Consider the following 19,225-nt stretch of genomic DNA (forward strand, 5'->3'; position numbering starts at 1 on the left):
CATTTTTGCACAACTACTAAAGGCGAAGATGCCCTGTCCTTTTTTATCTAGGCATTTTACGGGGGTGGGGTGTGTGGAGAGAATATGAACAACCGTGTGCAGTAGCATACAGTATTAGGAAGCTGAAAGGGTCTTCATGATTGTTTACAGCTATCCATTCTGACTGCTACAGTCACCCAGAGACTTCTGAACACAGGAAGTCCAGTTCACAGGCTGCTGTGCAAGCCAGATTTAAGAGCTGCACCAATGGCACAAAACTCAACGGTTTCTAAACATCAGCGTTTCCTGAAGAAGGAATTTCAGAACAACTTTTACTGCAATAAAAGCCTCACGAGACACGTTCGGAACAAGCCGCCTGTTCCCAGCTGCCCAGTTTTACATCTAGTTCAATTTCATATGGACTTGTCTGGTTATGGCTGCCACCTGTCCATGTTTTTTTTGTTTTGTTTGTTTTTTATATAGCTAAGCTGCAACCATTCAAAGTACAGTGGTTAAAATTTGCATACATTTAAATAGATTAGTAAATGCATATCAGTTGCATCTGGAAACTTGGTTGCCCTGCCCCTGCCCCTCCCCCTCCCCAGACAGATGGCAGCCGTACTAACACAACACTAACCTAGGGAGAGAAAAAATGCCGGGCTTAATGTCTCTATTCCTATACATATTTGTCAGAGAGGATTTAGCGAGCCATGACATTAAAAAGCAAATTTTGGTCATGCAGTTCAGAGTGGTTTTCATGCAAAGCCTCCAAGCTGTCTTTGTTTCGAAGTTGAATAGGACAGTAAGAAAAGGTACTGACTGCTGTTTGGGAAGACTGCCAAAGAAAAGTCACATTCCTCAGCAATCCAGCCACATCAGCAAAGAGAATGTCACATGGTTTTGATTTCTGATTTTTTTTTTAACTCCGCACCAAAAGAGAAAAGGAGAAAGAATGAAACATCACCGATGCTCAAATGATGTAACAGGAAACAGCTGTAACCAGAAACTCATAGGCAAACTTTTAGGATAGTTAAAACTGGCTGCAGTTTTATCTTGATTCCAACCAGATTTTTCTGCTAATTTCCATTAGCCAGCCAAAAAGAACACAGCAGGTTCTATAACTCAACAGAGGGCAATCTACTCCTAGGAAACAAAGTGGCTGGAGCAACAGGGAAAAGGGGGTGGGATATTGCCCCCGCTCCTCCGCAGGAGTACAGTTCTTAACAACCTCGAGTGACCTCACCGCAGCTCCGCAGAGAGGTTATTATAGTTCAGGGAGGAAAAGCTTCACCAGCGAACAGTAAGAGAGAAAGAACAATAGGTGTAGCTGAATCTCCGCCCCTCGTTACTTGTTTAAAATGGCAACTTTCAAACTGGAGGAGAAAACGTTTTGAGAATGGCAAAAAGCAACAACAACAACAAAAAGCACTTTGCAGAAAAGGTTAGGCAGAAGAAAAGAGGCAGCTCCTTTGCTCAGGAAAGAACACACAGCATAACTTTATTTATTCAAAGGACTTGGAAAGGGAGCTCCAAGCCCCCAAAGCAAAACAATGAACCCGAATTTCCAAAGAAACCATCCGCTATCAAAAGCAGTTTCGACAAGGAAGTTCAGATCCGCTGTCTCTTTGGCTGGGTACACACCAGAGTACCAATGCGCATCTGGGTTGCGCAGATCTGGTTCTTCCATGTGCACTTCCATGTGCACATTCAATTGACCTCAGTATCCTGCCCACACTAGTGGACAGGCTTGATAGGATGAATCCACATTGTGTATTGTTATCTCCTCCCATCAGTTAGTATTTTCCCATCCTCCCAGAGTTCTGGAAACTTGAGGCCCATTGTGGGCATGCGCACAGATGCTTGTTCACCTATGTGCACAGCCAATTTTTTATTTCATTCTCGAGCTACAAGTTTTATGATATACCAGGCTTGTACAAAGCAGCTGGTTACAAACAACAACCTGCATGTGTGTGTGTATCAGAACCAGCCCAACTATTAGCCCACTTTACCTTGTTTCCCCCCTTTTATAACATCATCTGCAGATCAGGAAGATCCAAATTAATTGGAGGGGGTAGGTAAAGGGTAAAGGACCCCTGGATGGTTAAGTTCAGTCAAAGGCAACTATGGGGTTGCGGCGCTCATCTCGCTTTCAGGCCGAGGGAGCCGGTGTTTGTCTGCAGACAGCTTTCCGGGTCATGTGGCCAGCAGGACTAAACTGCTTCTGGCGCAACGGAACACTGTGACGGAAACCAGAGCGCACGGAAATGCTGTTTACCTTCCTGTCGCAATGGTACCTATTTATCTATTTGCACTGGCGTGCTTTCAAGCTGCTAGGTTGGCAGGAGCTGGGACAGAGCAACAGGAGCACACTCCGTCGCGAGGATTTGAACTGCCAACCTTCCGATTGGCAAGCCCGAGAGGGTCAGTGGTTTATACCACAGGGCCACTTGCATGTGGCATGCCACTTAGATGAGGGCAATGCCATGTGGACAAGGTGACAAACATGCATATCTAGGATGCGTCTAAAGCACTTTAAACTGCTGTGTGTGAGTTAAACTGAACTTCCAGTGTTTCTGTGCCCAAAATGCATGCATATCAGAATGCTTTCATGCAGTGGTGTCACAACGGGGGCGGGGCAGTGTGCCCTGGGTTCCATGTCTGTGGGGGTGACAAGAAGTCACCCTGCGGGGTCTCGCAGAGGTGCGAGCAACCATCGCACCGCCGCAGCTGCATGTAGAGCATCCTCCGTTCGCGGCTGCAGCCATAAGCAGAGGATCCCAGCACCATCTGTACAGCGCTGGAGCAGCGCCGGCAGCAACAAACTGCTATACAGCACATGTGCAGCATCGCTACATACAGCGCATGCGTGTGACGCCGCACATGTGCTGTACTTAGCTGTTTGCCGCGGCTGTAGTGGCGACGGAGGGATCCTGGCACCATCTGTACAGCGCTGGAGCAGCACTGGCGGCAAATTGCTATACAGCGCATGTGCAGCATCGCTACGTACGGCGCATGCGTCATGCGTAGCAACACCACATGTGCGCCCTACGTAGCGACGCCCGCCCCAGGTGTCACGCCACCTTCCTTCGCCCCTGCATCCATGTGGCCACAACAGGGTGGGGAGAGCTGAACTGCTTCTTCTTCTAATGGCTCCTCCTGGGCTCCCTCCACCACAAGGAAGGGCAGCCTGCACCTGACCCTGGCAGACGTAACGTGTGTGGCACAAATTGGAGATGGGAAGCAATCTTCGTTTAAAGAGCCAAGTTAATGGCTTTGGCGAAGTCCAGCACAGCAGAAACCTCTGCCCAGAGGCAGCAGGAATGCACTCATAGGCTTCACTGAGCTGCTCAGGATTAGAGTAATTTGGATACCTCAACTGGGAACATTGCTGTATCAGTGATCCTAGGCGAGAGACAAAAGACACAGCCTACCTCCCTAAGGAGTTTCCCAAGGCTCTCCATGAAAGTCTCTGTGGTTTCCTTGAGATCCTGAAGAGTGGAGTTGGAGGCGATTCCTTTCTGGAATGACAAATGGGGATTTAGTTTTAGAAGAATCTTAATTGCAACACAGCAGATAGGAATCAACATTATCATTTGCATTTAGTTCTCAAAGGAGGACGAATAGTGGCATTTTGTATCAGCAAGGGCATCTCTCATATGTCTAGTTCAAGGATCACAAGTGAAGCCAGCACACACTCAAAAAAGGATGCCATTTGGCAAGAGAAGGAAAGCACCCCCCCTTCCTCCTGTGTTTCTGAAAATTCTTCATGAGAACCAGCATCTCTGGCCGTCTCACTTCCCATTATTGCTGCTCTAAACAATTACATTAAATGGGCCTGGGCATTAGCTAAGCAAGCGGAAAGCACAAATCCATTTGTTTCAAGAAACTCTGGCTGCTTACACTGCACTGAAAACACTACCACAATTACTGTGGGACATAAAAAATAAATTAATCACATCAAATGCTTGCAAGATACACATTTTGGCAATGTGCCTCAGATTGGGCCTTTGCACCTCAATTGTTAATCAATTCCATCAAGGACATATGAAATGGAACCCCCAGGATATGACAGTCAGCCAAAGTTACTTCACCCTCGGGACATCACGTTATTGTGCAGGCTTGTCCACACATGGTTTTCTATTTGCCCTGCCACTTTCCCTGGGGAAAACCCGCTCTTTTGCACTAAATGGGAGCACCTGTAAATCCACGGAAAACCCATTTGACATTTGCTCTGATTCAATGGTAAAAAGCAGGTTTCCTAGGGGACAAGTTGTGGGGCAAGCAGAACTGTGGAAGCTCTGTGTCTCGGGTTCTCATTTTGGGAAGGAAGGAAGGAAGGAAGGAAGGAAGGAAGGAAGGAAGGAAGGAAGGAAGGAAAAGGAAAGGAAAGGAAAGGAAAGGAAAGGAAAGGAAGGAAGGAAGGAAGGAAGGAAGGAAGGAAGGAAAGAAAGAAAGAAAGAAAGAAAGAAAGAAAGAAAGAAAGAAAGAAAGAACACCATATTTAATGGCTTGATTCAGGTTACACAGCATGAGTTTTGGCACATATTTTTCCCATTTGCTCAGCTACAAGGACAAAGATGCCTATGTATACTATAGCATGTGAATTACAATACAGATGACACCTAGGAACAGAAGAAGCTGCCTCCTACTGAGTCAGATCATTGGCCCATCTGGCTCACCATTGTAGAGTCAAAGCTGATTGGCTACAGCTCTCCAGGGTTTCAGAAATAAGCCACCTCCCCTAGCTTTGAGATTTATCCGTCCACTGGCTTCCCATCACTCCGAAAACATTGTATCTCCCGATAGCACCACAGAATTCATTAAAACTTAATTGCCGTTGGCATTACAGATCCACATAGCTCTATTTTCCAGCACCGAAACATAAATTGTTGATAAAATAATTGTTTTAAAAGAAATTAAAACCCATGAAAACTCAATTAAATTTGTGTTTCTACAGAGCTTCAGAGCTAGCTGCCTGCCCTGGTGCCATCTGAACCCCTTAACTCTACCTGGAGATGGTTGCAGTTTGTACCATCTGCATGTGTTGGGTGTTCAGCCTTTATTCCAGCTGGTATTATTCAGTGTTTCTTTCATGCTACGGGAACACTAAAATGCCACCCAAATTATTTAGAAAACATGCAGACAACACAAGGGCTTTCAGAGCTGTTCCAAGTTCTTTTGTGGCCTCTGAATGAAGCATGAATCACAACCATCACAGTCATCTGAAACAGCCGCCCACACAATATAATAAAAGACTGGGTCAAGATTATTCATGAGAAATATCCCTCCAACCTTTTTTAATCATACATAGTTCGTCACACCCTAACAGCCTACCCTACTGGTTTATGAACACATGATTATTTGGAGCACATACGTTTATTTGGAGATGACAGCTTTCCTTCCGTTCAAGAGCTGGCCTGAATCATTTTTGTGCCTGCACAAAAGCTAATCAGGTTGCGAGTTCAATCTTATTTCAACACTGCTGATCAGACAGCACCTTCCAATGCACTTGAGGGCACCAGGGTAGATTGAGAATGGAGGCCATGTACCACAACACAGCAATATCTGCTCTCCAGTCTTTTTACATCTACCACCTGAGGCAGTAGTCTGCCCACTTAAGCTTTCGCTAGAAGAGGAAAGGCATCACCAAACGTGGAGGATTAAGAAATGGACACAGATTTGCGTAACATTTCCATATGGGAACTCATATGTGTAGAAGCAAATGCAGACATAATTGCTAAAATTTAAATAGAAATACAGTGGTACCTTGGGTTACAAATGGTTCGGGTCACAAACACTTTGGGTTACAAACACTTTGGGTTACAAACTCTGCTAACCCGGAAGTAGTACCTCAGGTTGAGAACTTTGCCCCAGGATGAGAACGGAAATTGTGTGGCGGCGGCAGGAGGCCCCATTAGCTAAAGTGGTACCTCAGGTTAAGAATGGACCTCTGGAATGAATTAAGTTCATAACCCGAGGTACAGTACATCTATCTCACCATCGTATATGGAAGGCAGTGACCAGGTGACATGTTTGCATGCCCAGTTTGCTGTTGGAATAGCAACTGTTGAAGGGCAACATCCAAGACCCCTGCTCTCCCTTCTTAGGGTCCAGCCCCTTTAAACCATACTTGGACCTAACAGCCCTTCAAATAGGACCTTCAAACAGAGGACTGACCTCTCTAAAGTAAGACACATAGCCACTGCCTCTTTCTACATAACGGATACTCCTGGCCTGTTCTTCATAATTTTAGAAATCTCCTTATGTCCTGTTCATGTGTCTAAATAAGCAGTATCTAGAGGTGAGGGGCAGGTGAATATTATATACTTTAAATAGTGAGATGGATTGGGATATCAATGGGGGAGTTATTTGTTTTGTTGCTATGTTATGTATTTTTGTGGTTTTTATATTGTAAATTGCCCTGTGGTCCTTGGATGAAGAGCAGTATAGAAATAATAACAACAACAACAACATTGTTCACTGTCCCTGTTACTTAGAACAAGCCAAGAGCCACCTAGGTTTGGGTAGGAAAGCTTGACCCATGGGACACAAATATCTGGGTCTAGCTTGGCAATGCATGATGGATTTTAATTGTAGTGACTTTGGGAGTCAACCTTAGCTGAAAATAAGGGAATAAATGAATTAATAAGCAAAGGCCATATAAATCACTACCTCCGTCTATTCCTAAACCCAGACTCCCACCAATATATGTACTGGTCCTGGCAATAGAGTAATGGGAAGTGACTGCTAACATCTCATGACTGAGGGTAGTTTTCCACTCATGTGTTTGGTAAAGGTAGCTCATGATGGATAGTGGGCCATTGGTCTGACTCATCAAAGCTGTTCTTCCTGTGTCTCCTTTCCCCTTCTAGGTTCTTGAACCATAATTTTATTTATTTATGATGCTTATTGTCAGGGTTTCAGGGACAGAGAGCGAGGGGGAGGGGTCCCAGGGCAACGAGGAAGAGGACGACGACGACCCGAGGTTGTCAGTGAGTCCGTCAAGTGAATCCGAGGATTCCCAAAAGGGAGCCCCCCTGGTCAGGCCAAGGGGCAGTAGAGAGGGAGGCAGTCAGAAGCAGGGGAACGAAGGGGGAATCCCCAGTGGGGGCTGGAGATCGGGACCGGCCTCTCCGTCGGAACGGAGTGAAAGGGGTGGAGTTGCCAGTGTGTCAGAAAGAGCAGAACAGGAAGCAGAGAGGGGAAGGAGTTCGGAGCAAAACGTCCTGCCGGAAGGGGAGGAGTGTAGTACCGAGAGTAGCGTAACGGTCGAAAGGAAGGTCAGAGGCAACGTACGCGCGCCAAGTTCAAATGTGGAGGCGCGCGGAAATGAGGAGAGCCTTGAGGAGGAGCCTGGTCCCAAAGCACGAAGGAGGGGGGAGCAGGCGGCAGAAGACTCAGCCTCGGGGGAGTCCCGGAGGGAGGGAGCACAGGGGGGCAGGAAGACCCTGCGGAAAAGGAAAGAGAGGAAAAGGTGGAGCAGTACAAGCCTCTTAAGCTGGTGCAGGGGCGGGACTGACTCAGAGGGGACTTCTAACATCTAAGGGTAACAGATGCGGAGCCACGGAGCTTGGATGTAACGACAACAAGGTTCTTCAATAAAACCTTTTGTATATAACTTGGACTGGACTTTGGTCTCTTGTGAGCTGGGACCTCGGGTGGCTCTGACAGTAAGTCCCCTCACAAAGAACGCAAAAAAATTTTTTTTGCAAAGCTCACAAACGGTGACAGCCATGAGTGCGGAGGATCAGCTGACAGCACTGCGAACTACAGTTTCCGAACTCACCGCTGCAGTCCTTGCGTCTCAGAAGAAGCATGACAAAATGGAGAAGCGCTGCCAAGACCTGCAAACAAGGTGGGAGCGTGCAAGCAGGGAAGGGTTCCCAGGGTCCAGATCAGAGGGAATTGGACTTGGAAGGCGGGGGGGCAGCCTAGTCACCCACTTCGATGGGAACCTGAAGCACTACCCCAGTTTCAGAGCAGACGTTTTGTATGCATTGCACTTGCTTCGTCATGACTTTAAAGATGAGGAGGAGAAAGTGGGGTTTATTGTTTCTCACTTGTATGGGGCGGCCAGAGACTGGTTGCGCAATTTGTGGCGTGAAGATGGCCCTGCCCGCCGCGATTCTGATGAATTCATTAAAGCGATGGATGCCTGCTTCCAGTCAACCGTAGATTTGGATCTTGCACTCAGGGAGATATTTGGACTGCGGCAAGGCAAAGCCACTGTGCGTCAGTACCATTCCAGATTTTTTGCTTTACTGACTGCGTTACGCTGGGAGAAAGACTGCACACCTGTGAGGGATTTGTTCTGGGAGGGTCTCAGCGGTCCCATAAAGGACGAACTTGCCAGGGGAGACAGACCTCAGACCCTGGAGGAGGTGGTGCAGAGGGCTCTGGCGATTGGGATACGTCACGAGGGACGTCCTTGGCACAATGAGGAAGAACGTCAGGTGCGTCCACCAGCGAGGACGTCTTCTTTCATCCCCAGGGAGTTCAGTCAGTCACATCCCTCGCCGCTGGGGAGGCAGGGGGAGGAGTCGATGGAACTTGGTGGTGCTAAGGCTCAAGCAACAGCCAGAGCCCCAGCTTCCGGTGCAGTAAAGGCGAAGCCTCCTAGAGGGACCAGGAAGTGTTACATTTGCGACAGTGCACTGCACATGGCGAAAGAGTGCCCCCAGAGGCTCCAGAAACACACTGCAGCTTTAGCAACGGTAGCAGCAGAAGTGATCCAAGAAGAGGAGCTTCAGGGAAACGAAAGTGCCTGGCTGTAAGCACGAATGCTGGGGCTCAGCCAGGCGGATCTATAGAACAGTCCCCAGCGTCTTTGCAACCCACAGACCCTTTACCACCCAAGCCAGCGGTGCAGCTCACCGCAACACTTCAGTTGCCAAATGGGACCACCCTAGAAGTGCCCATCACGATCGATTCTGGGAGCAACGCCGATTTCGTGGGGATGCAATTCGTCAAGCAGCATCGCATAGCGCTTCTGCCCGCCACAACGCCTCTGAACGTAGTCACGGTGGATGGCAGGAAATTGCTTGGAGGGCAAGTTGTGCAACAGACACCTCCCATGGTGATGCGGATAGGAGATCACCGAGAAGTCATTAGCTTCAATGTCACCCACCTGTCTGACACGCCTATAGTATTAGGCATGAGTTGGCTGGAGAGACACAGTCCTGCTGTAGCGTGGTACCAACGCCAGATCACCTTTTGCTCATCGTACTGTGCTCAAAATTGCATCCAGTCCTGCCAGGAGGAGGGGGCTGAGCAGCAGCTGCGACTTGGCATGGTGCAGGCAGTACCTAGCAAGTACGAAGGGTTCCTGGAGGTTTTCTGCGAGAAGGAAGCTGACCAGTTGCCGCCCCACAGACCTTATGATTGTGCCATTGACCTGGTGCCGGGGGCGCAGTTGCCGACTGCAAAACTGTATTCCATGTCTGAGGACGAGATGCAAGAGCTCAGGGAGTTCATAGAGCACAATTTGAAGCGTGGATTCATCCGGGAATCGAAAGCAGTGGGGGGCAGTCCTGTGTTCTTTGTAAAGAAGAAGGACACGCCCCAAAAAAGACTCATTGTGGACTATAGGTTCATAAACAGTATGACCAAGCCCAAGGCCTTCCCCATGCCCAAGATAGATGATCTCCTAGCAACCGTGAGGAAGGGGAAGATCTTCACCAAATTGGATCTGCGTGGAGCGTATAACCTCATACGCATCCGGGAGGGCGATGAGTGGAAGACGGCCATGTTCACGCCTCTGGGCACGTATGAATACAGAGTTATGCCGTTTGGTCTCCAAAATGGATCTCACGTCTTCCAAGCCTTTATGCATCACGTGCTAGCGGGACTTCTCTACAAGAAATGTGTGTGTTTCCTCGACGACATCCTGATCTTTTCGGAAACGGAAGAGGCCCATGAGAAGGACGTAAAAGAAGTCCTGCAGAGACTACGGGAGAACAGGCTCTACGCCAAGTTAGAGAAGTGCCAGTTTGATGTGACGGAGGTGGATTTCCTAGGCTACAAGCTGTCCGACAAGGGGCTCGCCATGGACAGCGTCAAGGTCCGCGCGGTGTTGGACTGGAAGAGCCCACGCAATTGGAAGGAAGTCCAGAGATTCATCGGCTTCGCCAACTTCTACCGCAAATTCATCAGAGGTTTTGCAAAGGAGACGGCAGCGATCACGGACACTCTGAGTTCCAAGAAGAAGAGGTTCGTGTGGACGGAACAGGCAGAGAGCTCTTTTCGGAAGCTTAAAAGCCTTTTCGCCTCCGAGGAGCAGCTGCTGCACGTGAATCCAGGCAGGCCCATGCGAGTGGAGACCGACGCGTCAGACAGAGCGGTTGGAGCCGTACTCCTGCAAGAAGATCCACATGGAAACTGGAGACCCGGTGCCTTTTACTCCCGAAAGCTCAGCAAGGCGGAGCAAAACTACACCATATGGGACAGGGAGCTGTTAGCCATTCACGCAGCTTTCAAAGCGTGGCGACACTTCCTCATAGGAGCCAAGCACACAGTACAGGTCCGCACGGATCACAAGAACCTAGAGTATTGGCGCACGGCGAAGCTCCAAAGCCAGAGACACATGCGCTGGGCGGAATTCTTCGCGGATTTCGACTTTCGGATAGAGTACATCCCAGGAGATTCCAACGTTATAGCCGATGCGCTATCCAGGAAACCGCAATATCTCGATGAAGCGGCGCCAGTAGCAGCCAAGCACATTTTCGCACCGCAGGCGTGGTCGTGTGCTGCCATCACAGTAGATCTGGACGCGGTGCGACACGCGTTGCAAGTGGATCAGTTCGCACAGTCCAAAATGGAGGAGTTGCGCAGAGGTGTGCAGAGTGGCGAAGAGTTCCAACTACGCGACGGACTGCTAACTCGCAAAGGTGCCCTCTACGTGCCAAGCGACGAGCTTCGCGCAAAGGTTCTGCAGCAGTTGCACGACGCCCCCAGTGCTGGCCACTTCGGTAAGGAGAAGACAATAGAACTGGTGGCAAGGGACTTTTGGTGGCCCCGGATGCGCGGAGAGGTAGCGGATTACGTCGCCAGGTGTGACACTTGTCAGAGGTTCAAGCCAGTACACCAGAAGCCAGCGGGGCTGTTGGAACCGCTGGAAATGCCACAGCAACCGTGGGAGAGGGTAGCCCTGGACTTCGTTACTGACCTGCCCAGCTCCAGAGGGAAGACGGCGGTACTGGTGGTTGTGGACCTGTTCACCAAGATGGCGCACTTCATTCCATGCGCAAAGGTGGCGACGGCGGAACAGACTGCCAAACTCTTCATTGATCACGTGTTCAAGGTGCATGGGCTGCCGCAGTCCACCCTGTCCGACAGGGGGCGCCAGTTTGTTTCCAATTTTTGGCAGAAGCTTTTAGGTATCCTGAACGTCAAGATCAACCTTACGTCGGCGAGACACCCACAGACCAACGGCCAAGCTGAGAGGGTCAACGCGATCATGCAGCAGTACCTGAGATGTTACGCCAATCAGCGACCCGCAGCTTGGGTGAACTACCTGCCGATGGCAGAGTTTGCCTATAACAACACGAAGCACACGTCCACGGGGGTGACGCCGTTCTTCGCGAACAACGGTCGTCATCCCAGAACCTTCCCGGGGTTCGGGGCACCGAGAGAGGGGGTGCCGCAAGAAGCCGACCAGTTTGCAGCGGAGCTGCAGGAGGTGCACGAAGAGTTGCGGAGACATTTGGAGCTGGCCAAGCAAGCATATAAGGTGCAGGCAGACAAAAACAGGAGAGCGGGGGAGGAGATCCAGGTCGGGGACTGGGTGTGGTTAGCGGCCCAAGCGATGCCAGCCAAGTCGTTGGCCGAGAAGAAGCTAGGGCACAGGCAGTTAGGGCCATACCAGGTGGAGGCTAAGATCAACCCTGTAGCCTTTCGACTAGCCCTCCCCGAAGGTTCCAGAGTGCATCCGGTATTTCATAGGTCGGTGCTCACCCCCTACAAGGCACCGCACAGGTTTCAGGAGTCTGAAACAGTCCCGCAACTACACACTAAGTCACAGGAGAGGGAGAGGGCGCCTAGGGCCGAACCACTCAACGAGGTCACAGAAATCCTGGACTCGAGATGGGGGAAAGAGGGGGTAGAATACTTTCTAGCCACAGAGGGCACTCCAGCCAGTGCCAACGGTTGGGTGCCGGGCTACGCTTTAGACGAACCTCTTCTAAAAGACGAGTTCCATGCCCTTTTTCCGCATAGACCCATGCCAGCCGAGTACTTTGATGACTGGCTCTTTACGCCCACACTCTCAGACAGTACTTTCCGGGGTTTTTCTTCAGCCGAGGAGAGAACGCCAGAATCTAGCCCGCCCAGGGGATCGTGCTCAGGGGTGGACACAGAACCCTCTTATTGGTGGGACGAGCAACCAGAGGAGGACTGGCGCAGGAAATGGCTGACGGGACCTTGGCCGGCAGCACCAGACGAGGTACCAATGGAAGAGGGAGAAGAGAACACTTTGGGTCAAGAACCCGAATTCGAACACTCATACACCGAACTGCAAGCAGAGGATATGGAGGTACACAACCTGTATCCTGCATCCACCTCCGAAGAGCTGCAGCTCCTACAACCTGCACCCGATGGGCGGGAGGGGGGAAGGGGGGGCTTCGAGGGGGGGATGGATGTCAGGGTTTCAGGGACAGAGAGCGAGGGGGAGGGGTCCCAGGGCGACGAGGAAGAGGACGACGACGACCCGAGGTTGTCAGTGAGTCCGTCAAGTGAATCCGAGGATTCCCAAAAGGGAGCCCCCCTGGTCAGGCCAAGGGGCAGTAGAGAGGGAGGCAGTCAGAAGCAGGGGAACGAAGGGGGAATCCCCAGTGGGGGCTGGAGATCGGGACCGGCCTCTCCGTCGGAACGGAGTGAAGGGGGTGGAGTTGCCAGTGTGTCAGAAAGAGCAGAACAGGAAGCAGAGAAGGGAAGGAGTTCGGAGCAAAACGTCCTGCCGGAAGGGGAGGAGTGTAGTACCGAGAGTAGCGTAACGGTCGAAAGGAAGGTCAGAGGCAACGTACGCGCGCCAAGTTCAAATGTGGAGGCGCGCGGAAATGAGGAGAGCCCTGAGGAGGAGCCTGGTCCCAAAGCACGAAGGAGGGGGGAGCAGGCGGCAGAAGACTCAGCCTCGGGGGAGTCCCGGAGGGAGGGAGCACAGGGGGGCAGGAAGACCCTGCGGAAAAGGAAAGAGAGGAAAAGGTGGAGCAGTACAAGCCTCTTAAGCTGGTGCAGGGGCGGGACTGACTCAGAGGGGACTTCTAACATCTAAGGGTAACAGATGCGGAGCCACGGAGCTTGGATGTAACGACAACAAGGTTCTTCAATAAAACCTTTTGTATATAACTTGGACTGGACTTTGGTCTCTTGTGAGCTGGGACCTCGGGTGGCTCTGACACTTATAATCCTACATTTCCTTAGAAAGTACAGAGAAGTTTAAGTAAGACTCCCCAAGGTCTCCCACTGATCAACCTCAAACCTTCTTAGCTTCAACAGTGTCAGGCATGAGACAAACACACAGACGTCATTCACATTTCCAATGGCACTGGTTTCCCAATAAATAATATTGCTGACTTGCAACATCACGAGATTTCCCTAAGTTTCTTTTACTGATCAGAAAGTAGCTTTTCATTTAGCTGCAAACGGAAGCTCAGCTTGTTTAATTTCTGGCTTCCAGCTCTGCTCCTAAATTTGCAGTATGATTTATAGAAAAGGGTTTATATTCACCATATTAAACCCAAGCCTTTCATTTGGAAAGTAAAGCGAGTTACAATACACATATCGAAAACATTTCCAAGCATTGCAATGTAACAAACAACAACTTAATTCAATTAAGCTCTATTATCGCCATACAGAAAAAACCCAAGAAAATGTTCCGTCCCTTGAGTGCTAGTGTAATGAGATTCCTGCATAAACCTGTCAAGCATTAACATTTTCCTCAGATGTCGTTCTCTGAGATCCCATGTCACCTGAAGCCAGAGAGGCACCACAACCGAAAAGACCCTGCCTTTTGAAATCTCTCCCTAGAAGGACTAGCTAAGCAAGATTTCTTTCTGGGGCCAGGTGAAATAATTTCTATTTGCACGGTCCTTAGGAGTCTAAAATTTAGGCTGGTTGATTTTCAATGAGCTGGAATTTTATTAGCTTTCAACTTTTGCTGTTGAAGCTTGATGCCTTATTATACTAAGGCTTGATGCCTTATTATACTACAGCTACTCTCAGTAACCCTTAGGCTGGAGAACAGGTGATAAGCTTTCAAGCAAACAAGCAAATGACAAGGAAAAATATAAGAGTCCAAGCAGTTTAGTGAAAAACAATAACAGTTTAAAAAGAGCTGACCTTTACATTCCAGACTGAGCAGAAATATGACTCCAGTGTCAGATATCCTATGCTTTTGGCTAGGCGAATAGCCAAACAACTGAAGCTTAATTCTGTATCCCCCAAGATATATCAAAACTAAAAAGGGCTTTTGCTTTGCACTTAGCCAGGCATTCACATGCTGGTCCATAAGAGTGTTGCTTTCTGTTGCTCCCATCATTTATGAACAGCTTGCTCCCACTTTAGCTTTTTAACATAGCTTTATAGCTAAAGAAAGTAACAGCTCCTGCGGGAAGCAAGTTGCCCCTTTGTCATACAGCTCTATTTGAATAGGCAGTGAAAAAAATCTGATGGACAGAGTTGCGCCATTTCATAGGCTGCTTAAGAAAAGTTAAGTCTGCCAGTCCTTTGGGAGCAGGGATTAGTCTGTTTTGCTTAAGTTACCATTGATGACACTGAATAGCAACACAACCTTATTATGCTAAATTGGGAACTGGTGCAAATGTAACCTTGGCTCCCCCCAAACAATGGTTTACAGATCTGAAGCTAGTCTTAGATATCTGAAATCTATCCCCCTCCCTCTTCCATTTTCTGAAGTGAATAACTCCTCCATTCTTCTATCAGTATTAACTAAGGTTTAGAATTACAGCTGGACATATGCTAACCAGGTTCCCTCATAAATATGATTTGCAAACACACTTCAAATCAAGGTTTCAAACTGGAGTTATGATGGGGCCATGGATACTATAAAACTGGCTAACATCAAAACACATGTAATTCTAAACCATGGCAAATGCCAATAAAGGAAGGAAGGAGGGGAAAGGGGTATGTATCCCAAAGACTGGCTCCTGGTTTTCAAACCATGGGTTACAGGGATGCCTAGACCAGACCTAAATATTTAGCTTTAGATACTAAGACCACAGAAGTAGAAAATTTTGACCTTTGGACTCTCTCCCTTCTTTTTGCAGAGATAATGAATCACACAGTGATTTGAAATAACCAGCCACAGGTCTCCTGCAATCCAGGTGTAATGATAAATGTAATGTGGAAAGGGTTTGTCTGCATTTTGTTTTGTAACATAGTACGCTATATTATGTGAACCACGATATTCTGCTGATTTAAAAACTTGCACTGTACTTTGGTAAATACAATTCAAAATACTCAAGGCAATACACTCACCATAAATGGCTTCATGACATCTAGATTGTCCTGAAACACTCTCTCTGCAGCAGAAAGCTTTTCCTTAGGAATGGAGCAAATCAAGGCACTGCTGAGAACATCTACCACTGGGTTTTGGATGTTGACAAACTTTGACAGCTTGGTTGAATTGCAAAGGTCTTTCACACTTATCCGGTAGCCAGATGTAATGACCTAGAAACATGTACCAGAAGTTGTAAATCTATAAATCACTCCTGGGACTCGAGCTAAATCATCTTTTCCACATCACATTCACAATTCATGACATTCAAATTGAGAACTGTAGACTTTCTTCCCAAGTGCTGTTCATTGACAGTATGCGTTTCTTACCTTTTGGAGGTTAACCTCGGCATTCAGGATTTCATCTACAACAAACTTTGGTAGGGAGGCATTGTGATGGAGAAAGTCAGAGAAGGTCTCATTGTCAACCAGGAAATCCCGGACTTTCACACCTGCCAGATAACAAGAAAACCATTTTTTCAAAATTCAAAACAAATCGAAACTCAGAGAGGGTATGTCAGTATTACAGCATCAAACTTGTTCAGCTATCATGCACTTTTCCCTTTTGAAGGCTATAATTTGGATGGAATCGCGGGAGTGAGAGGGTAGGAATTGTCCAACAGAAAATTATGTATCATTCTCCTTACCAAACTACTGCTAGGGCTGTTCAGGGGGAAAGTGTAACAGTTAAAACTAGAATAAAGATCACACCACTTTGTAACAGAGATGTGCCCTTTAGCCAGAACCCGCTCCCCTGCTCTGGTGCATAAGTAGAAAATATTTATTTGCAATCATGGGAAGAGAGAGGTGACATTTCTTTCCAGCTACAGCCCTTCACATCTCATAGATATACTTCTCAGGCCTCCCAGGTGGCTTAGCCAGTTCACATTGTCACATTTTATTTATATAATTTATGCAGAGAAAACATTTCTACACCACTTTTTGATTTGCAGACTGCAACAACAAAATGGCATGTGAGCCTGCGCTTCCCTTTCACACTGTATAATATACATTGAGGATAAATCCTGTAACTATGGAGTGTGTAGTGTTTGGTGGTACACTGCATGGGATGCTTCCCCTCTAACCTTTGCAACGAGCCCCTTTAGCTACTGTTTTGGAGGCTCTGGGGAGGCATGATTTGACCCCATACCTCTTCTGAGGACCTCCCATTGCTCCCTTGTCTAGATCTCTCCACTATCTTCCTCTAAGGCAGGGACAGCCAATGTGATGGCCTCCATTTGTTGAGGACCACACTCCCATCATGCCCTACCATTGGCCATGTCAGCTGGGGAGCTGTAGGCCACAACACCTGGGAAGGTTCCATATTTGCTTCCCTTGCTCTAAGGCCATGTACCTGGCTGAAGGGGTCAGTCTTGTCCCCAGCTCTGTATTGCTTTGTTCACTCAGATCCACCCATGTTCAGCACCTAGATATCAACGGGGATTATCAAGAGAGTTACAGTCCTCCCATAGGGCTGCTAGGCCGAAAAATGGCGTCCAGGTGGATTTTTGGCAAATTGGGCAAGATGTCTGAGAAGGGGTGCTAAATATTTTTAAAAATCTTTATAAATTTCCAAAAAAGGCAAAACAATTGGTTTTGGGGCAGATGTACCCCCCCCAAAAAGCTCAACATCTTTGAACAAACCAAACACAACAACTTTGACCTAAAAAAAAACCCTCAACAACTTTATGATGTGTACCCCTCCAACTGCTGTTTTTATTTTGTTCCTATTTATTTGTTTCATATAAATAATAATAATTATACCCCACCCATCTGGCTGGGTTTCCCCAGCCACTCTGGGAGGCTCGCAATCGAATATTAAAAACACAACACAATATAAAAACCTCTCTCCTACCCTTCCAGTGTCTAGGAAGCTTACAGCCATTTAAAGTCACAATCTCATTTAGACCAAACAATGCATTCAACTAAATTACAGTAAAAAAAAAAAAGATTACAGAAGTAGGAACCACAGATACAACACAACCTTGAAGTAAACCAACACTTTTTACAAGACTATGAATTGGGGGGGGGGTGTCTGCCTAAAATTTGGAGGAGTCAGTGATTATTACTGGGTATTATTCAGGGCTGCCTCTGCTTCTCCCCTCTCATAATTCACACACAGTGTTTGTGGCAGTGGGGAAGATGTATTTCGGGGAACTTCATCCACCAGTTGTTGTTGTCATCCGTCTCTAGTGACAACGGAGTATGCCTCCAAGGGTGAAGTCAAACTACTGTGTTAGCAGCACCTAAGTGACTTCCCCTAGGGCACATGCCTGGGCAGTGTGTATGGAGGTCCCGGGCTGCCCAGATGATAAGACCCCCCCTCTCAGCCTCACTGATGTGGTCCAAAGGAAAGCAGAGTAAGATGTATGGCACCAGTACTGATCAACATATCGAAGAATCCCTGGAATACGCTATGAAACAAACTGATCTAAATCATATAATCTGGGTGGGCACAATTGCATTATGGATGGGCACGGCTTCTCCCACCCTTTCCCTCAAACAGTGAATAATAATAATAATAATAATAATAATAATAATAATAATAATAATTTATTATTTATATCCCGCCCATCTGGCTCAGTTTCCCCAGCCACTCTGGGCGGCTCCCAATCAGTGTTAAAAACAGTACAGCACTCCATATTAAAAACTTCCCTGAACAGGGCTGCCTTAAGATGTCTTCTGAATGTCAGGTAATTCTTTATCTCTTTGACATCTGATGGGAGGGCGTTCCACAGGGTGGGCGCCACTACCGAGAAGGCCCTCTGTATGGTTCCCTGTAGCCTCACTTCTCGCAATGAGGGAACTGCCAGAAGGCCCTCGGCGCTGGATCTCAGTGTCCGGGCTGAACGATGGGGGTGGAGACGCTCCTTCAGGTATACAGGACCGAGGCCGTTTAGGGCTTTAAAGGTCAGCACCAACACTTTGAATCGTGCTCGGAAACGTACTGGGAGCCAATGCAGATCTCTCAGAACCGGCGTTATGTGGTCCCGGCGGCCACTCCCAGGACCACAGACGCTTCAGGTTACAGACTCCGCTAACCCAGAAATATTACCTCGGGTTAAGAACCTTGCTTCAGGATGAGAACAGAAATCGTGCTCTGGTGGAGTGGCAGCAGCAGGAGACCCCATTAGCTAAAGTGGTACCTCAGGTTAAGAACAGTTTCAGGTTAAGAATGGACCACAAGAACGAATTAAGTTTTTAACCGAGGTACCACTGTATTATGAGGAGACTTATGTAGCTTGAAAGCTTTAACCCTGTTCCTTAACATGTTATAAAGACACATTCTCAGTATGCGTGTTTTTGAGCTGCGGAAAATGACGTGGCTGCGAAGGCTTCAGGAGCTCAAATGCAAAGCGCAGAACACCTTCTGGGGTAAAGAGGAGGCAATGCGATGCCAACGCAGCCTTTAGAAGCTCACATTCCCAAACGCCGTTGCCGGATCCTAAGGGGGCAGCCGATGCTGGTCTGCGAGGCTGCCTGATACTTTTTAAAAATGTTAATTAGCCGGCTCGCTTACAAGAGATACTCAGCATGCCAAGAGGGATGGAAGGAGAACTCCACAAATCTCTGCTGCAATGGAATGGTGGGTGGAAGACGAGAAAGGAAGGCGGAGGCACTGTGTTTTCTGGATTTTGTGGTTTGCAGCCTCTTCCCACACCCTGCCCTTGCCTTTATGCCGCTAAGCATTGTGATTGTATTGCTCAGACCCTGACTTGGCAGGACACCAGTCTGG

The 19,225-nt window shown here is 48.1% G+C and overlaps 1 protein-coding gene across 2 annotated transcripts in view; it reads right to left on the reverse strand.

Moving 5' to 3' along the window:
- The window catches only part of ABCA1 (ATP binding cassette subfamily A member 1), a 120,191-nt gene that overhangs the window by 54,145 nt on the left and 46,821 nt on the right, over positions 1-19,225 (reverse strand). For both annotated transcript variants that reach the window (XM_083718128.1, XM_083718129.1), the window contains exons 6-8: positions 15,820-15,941; positions 15,472-15,663; positions 3,411-3,497 (exon numbers count right to left, since the gene is read on the reverse strand). In XM_083718128.1, the coding sequence (XP_083574254.1) occupies positions 3,411-3,497; positions 15,472-15,663; positions 15,820-15,941 (401 nt within the window). The remainder of the gene's footprint in view (positions 1-3,410; positions 3,498-15,471; positions 15,664-15,819; positions 15,942-19,225) is intronic.

This window comes from Podarcis gaigeae, assembly GCF_964106915.1.
Source record: "Podarcis gaigeae genome assembly, chromosome: 17".
Lineage (NCBI taxonomy): Eukaryota > Metazoa > Chordata > Lepidosauria > Squamata > Lacertidae > Podarcis > Podarcis gaigeae.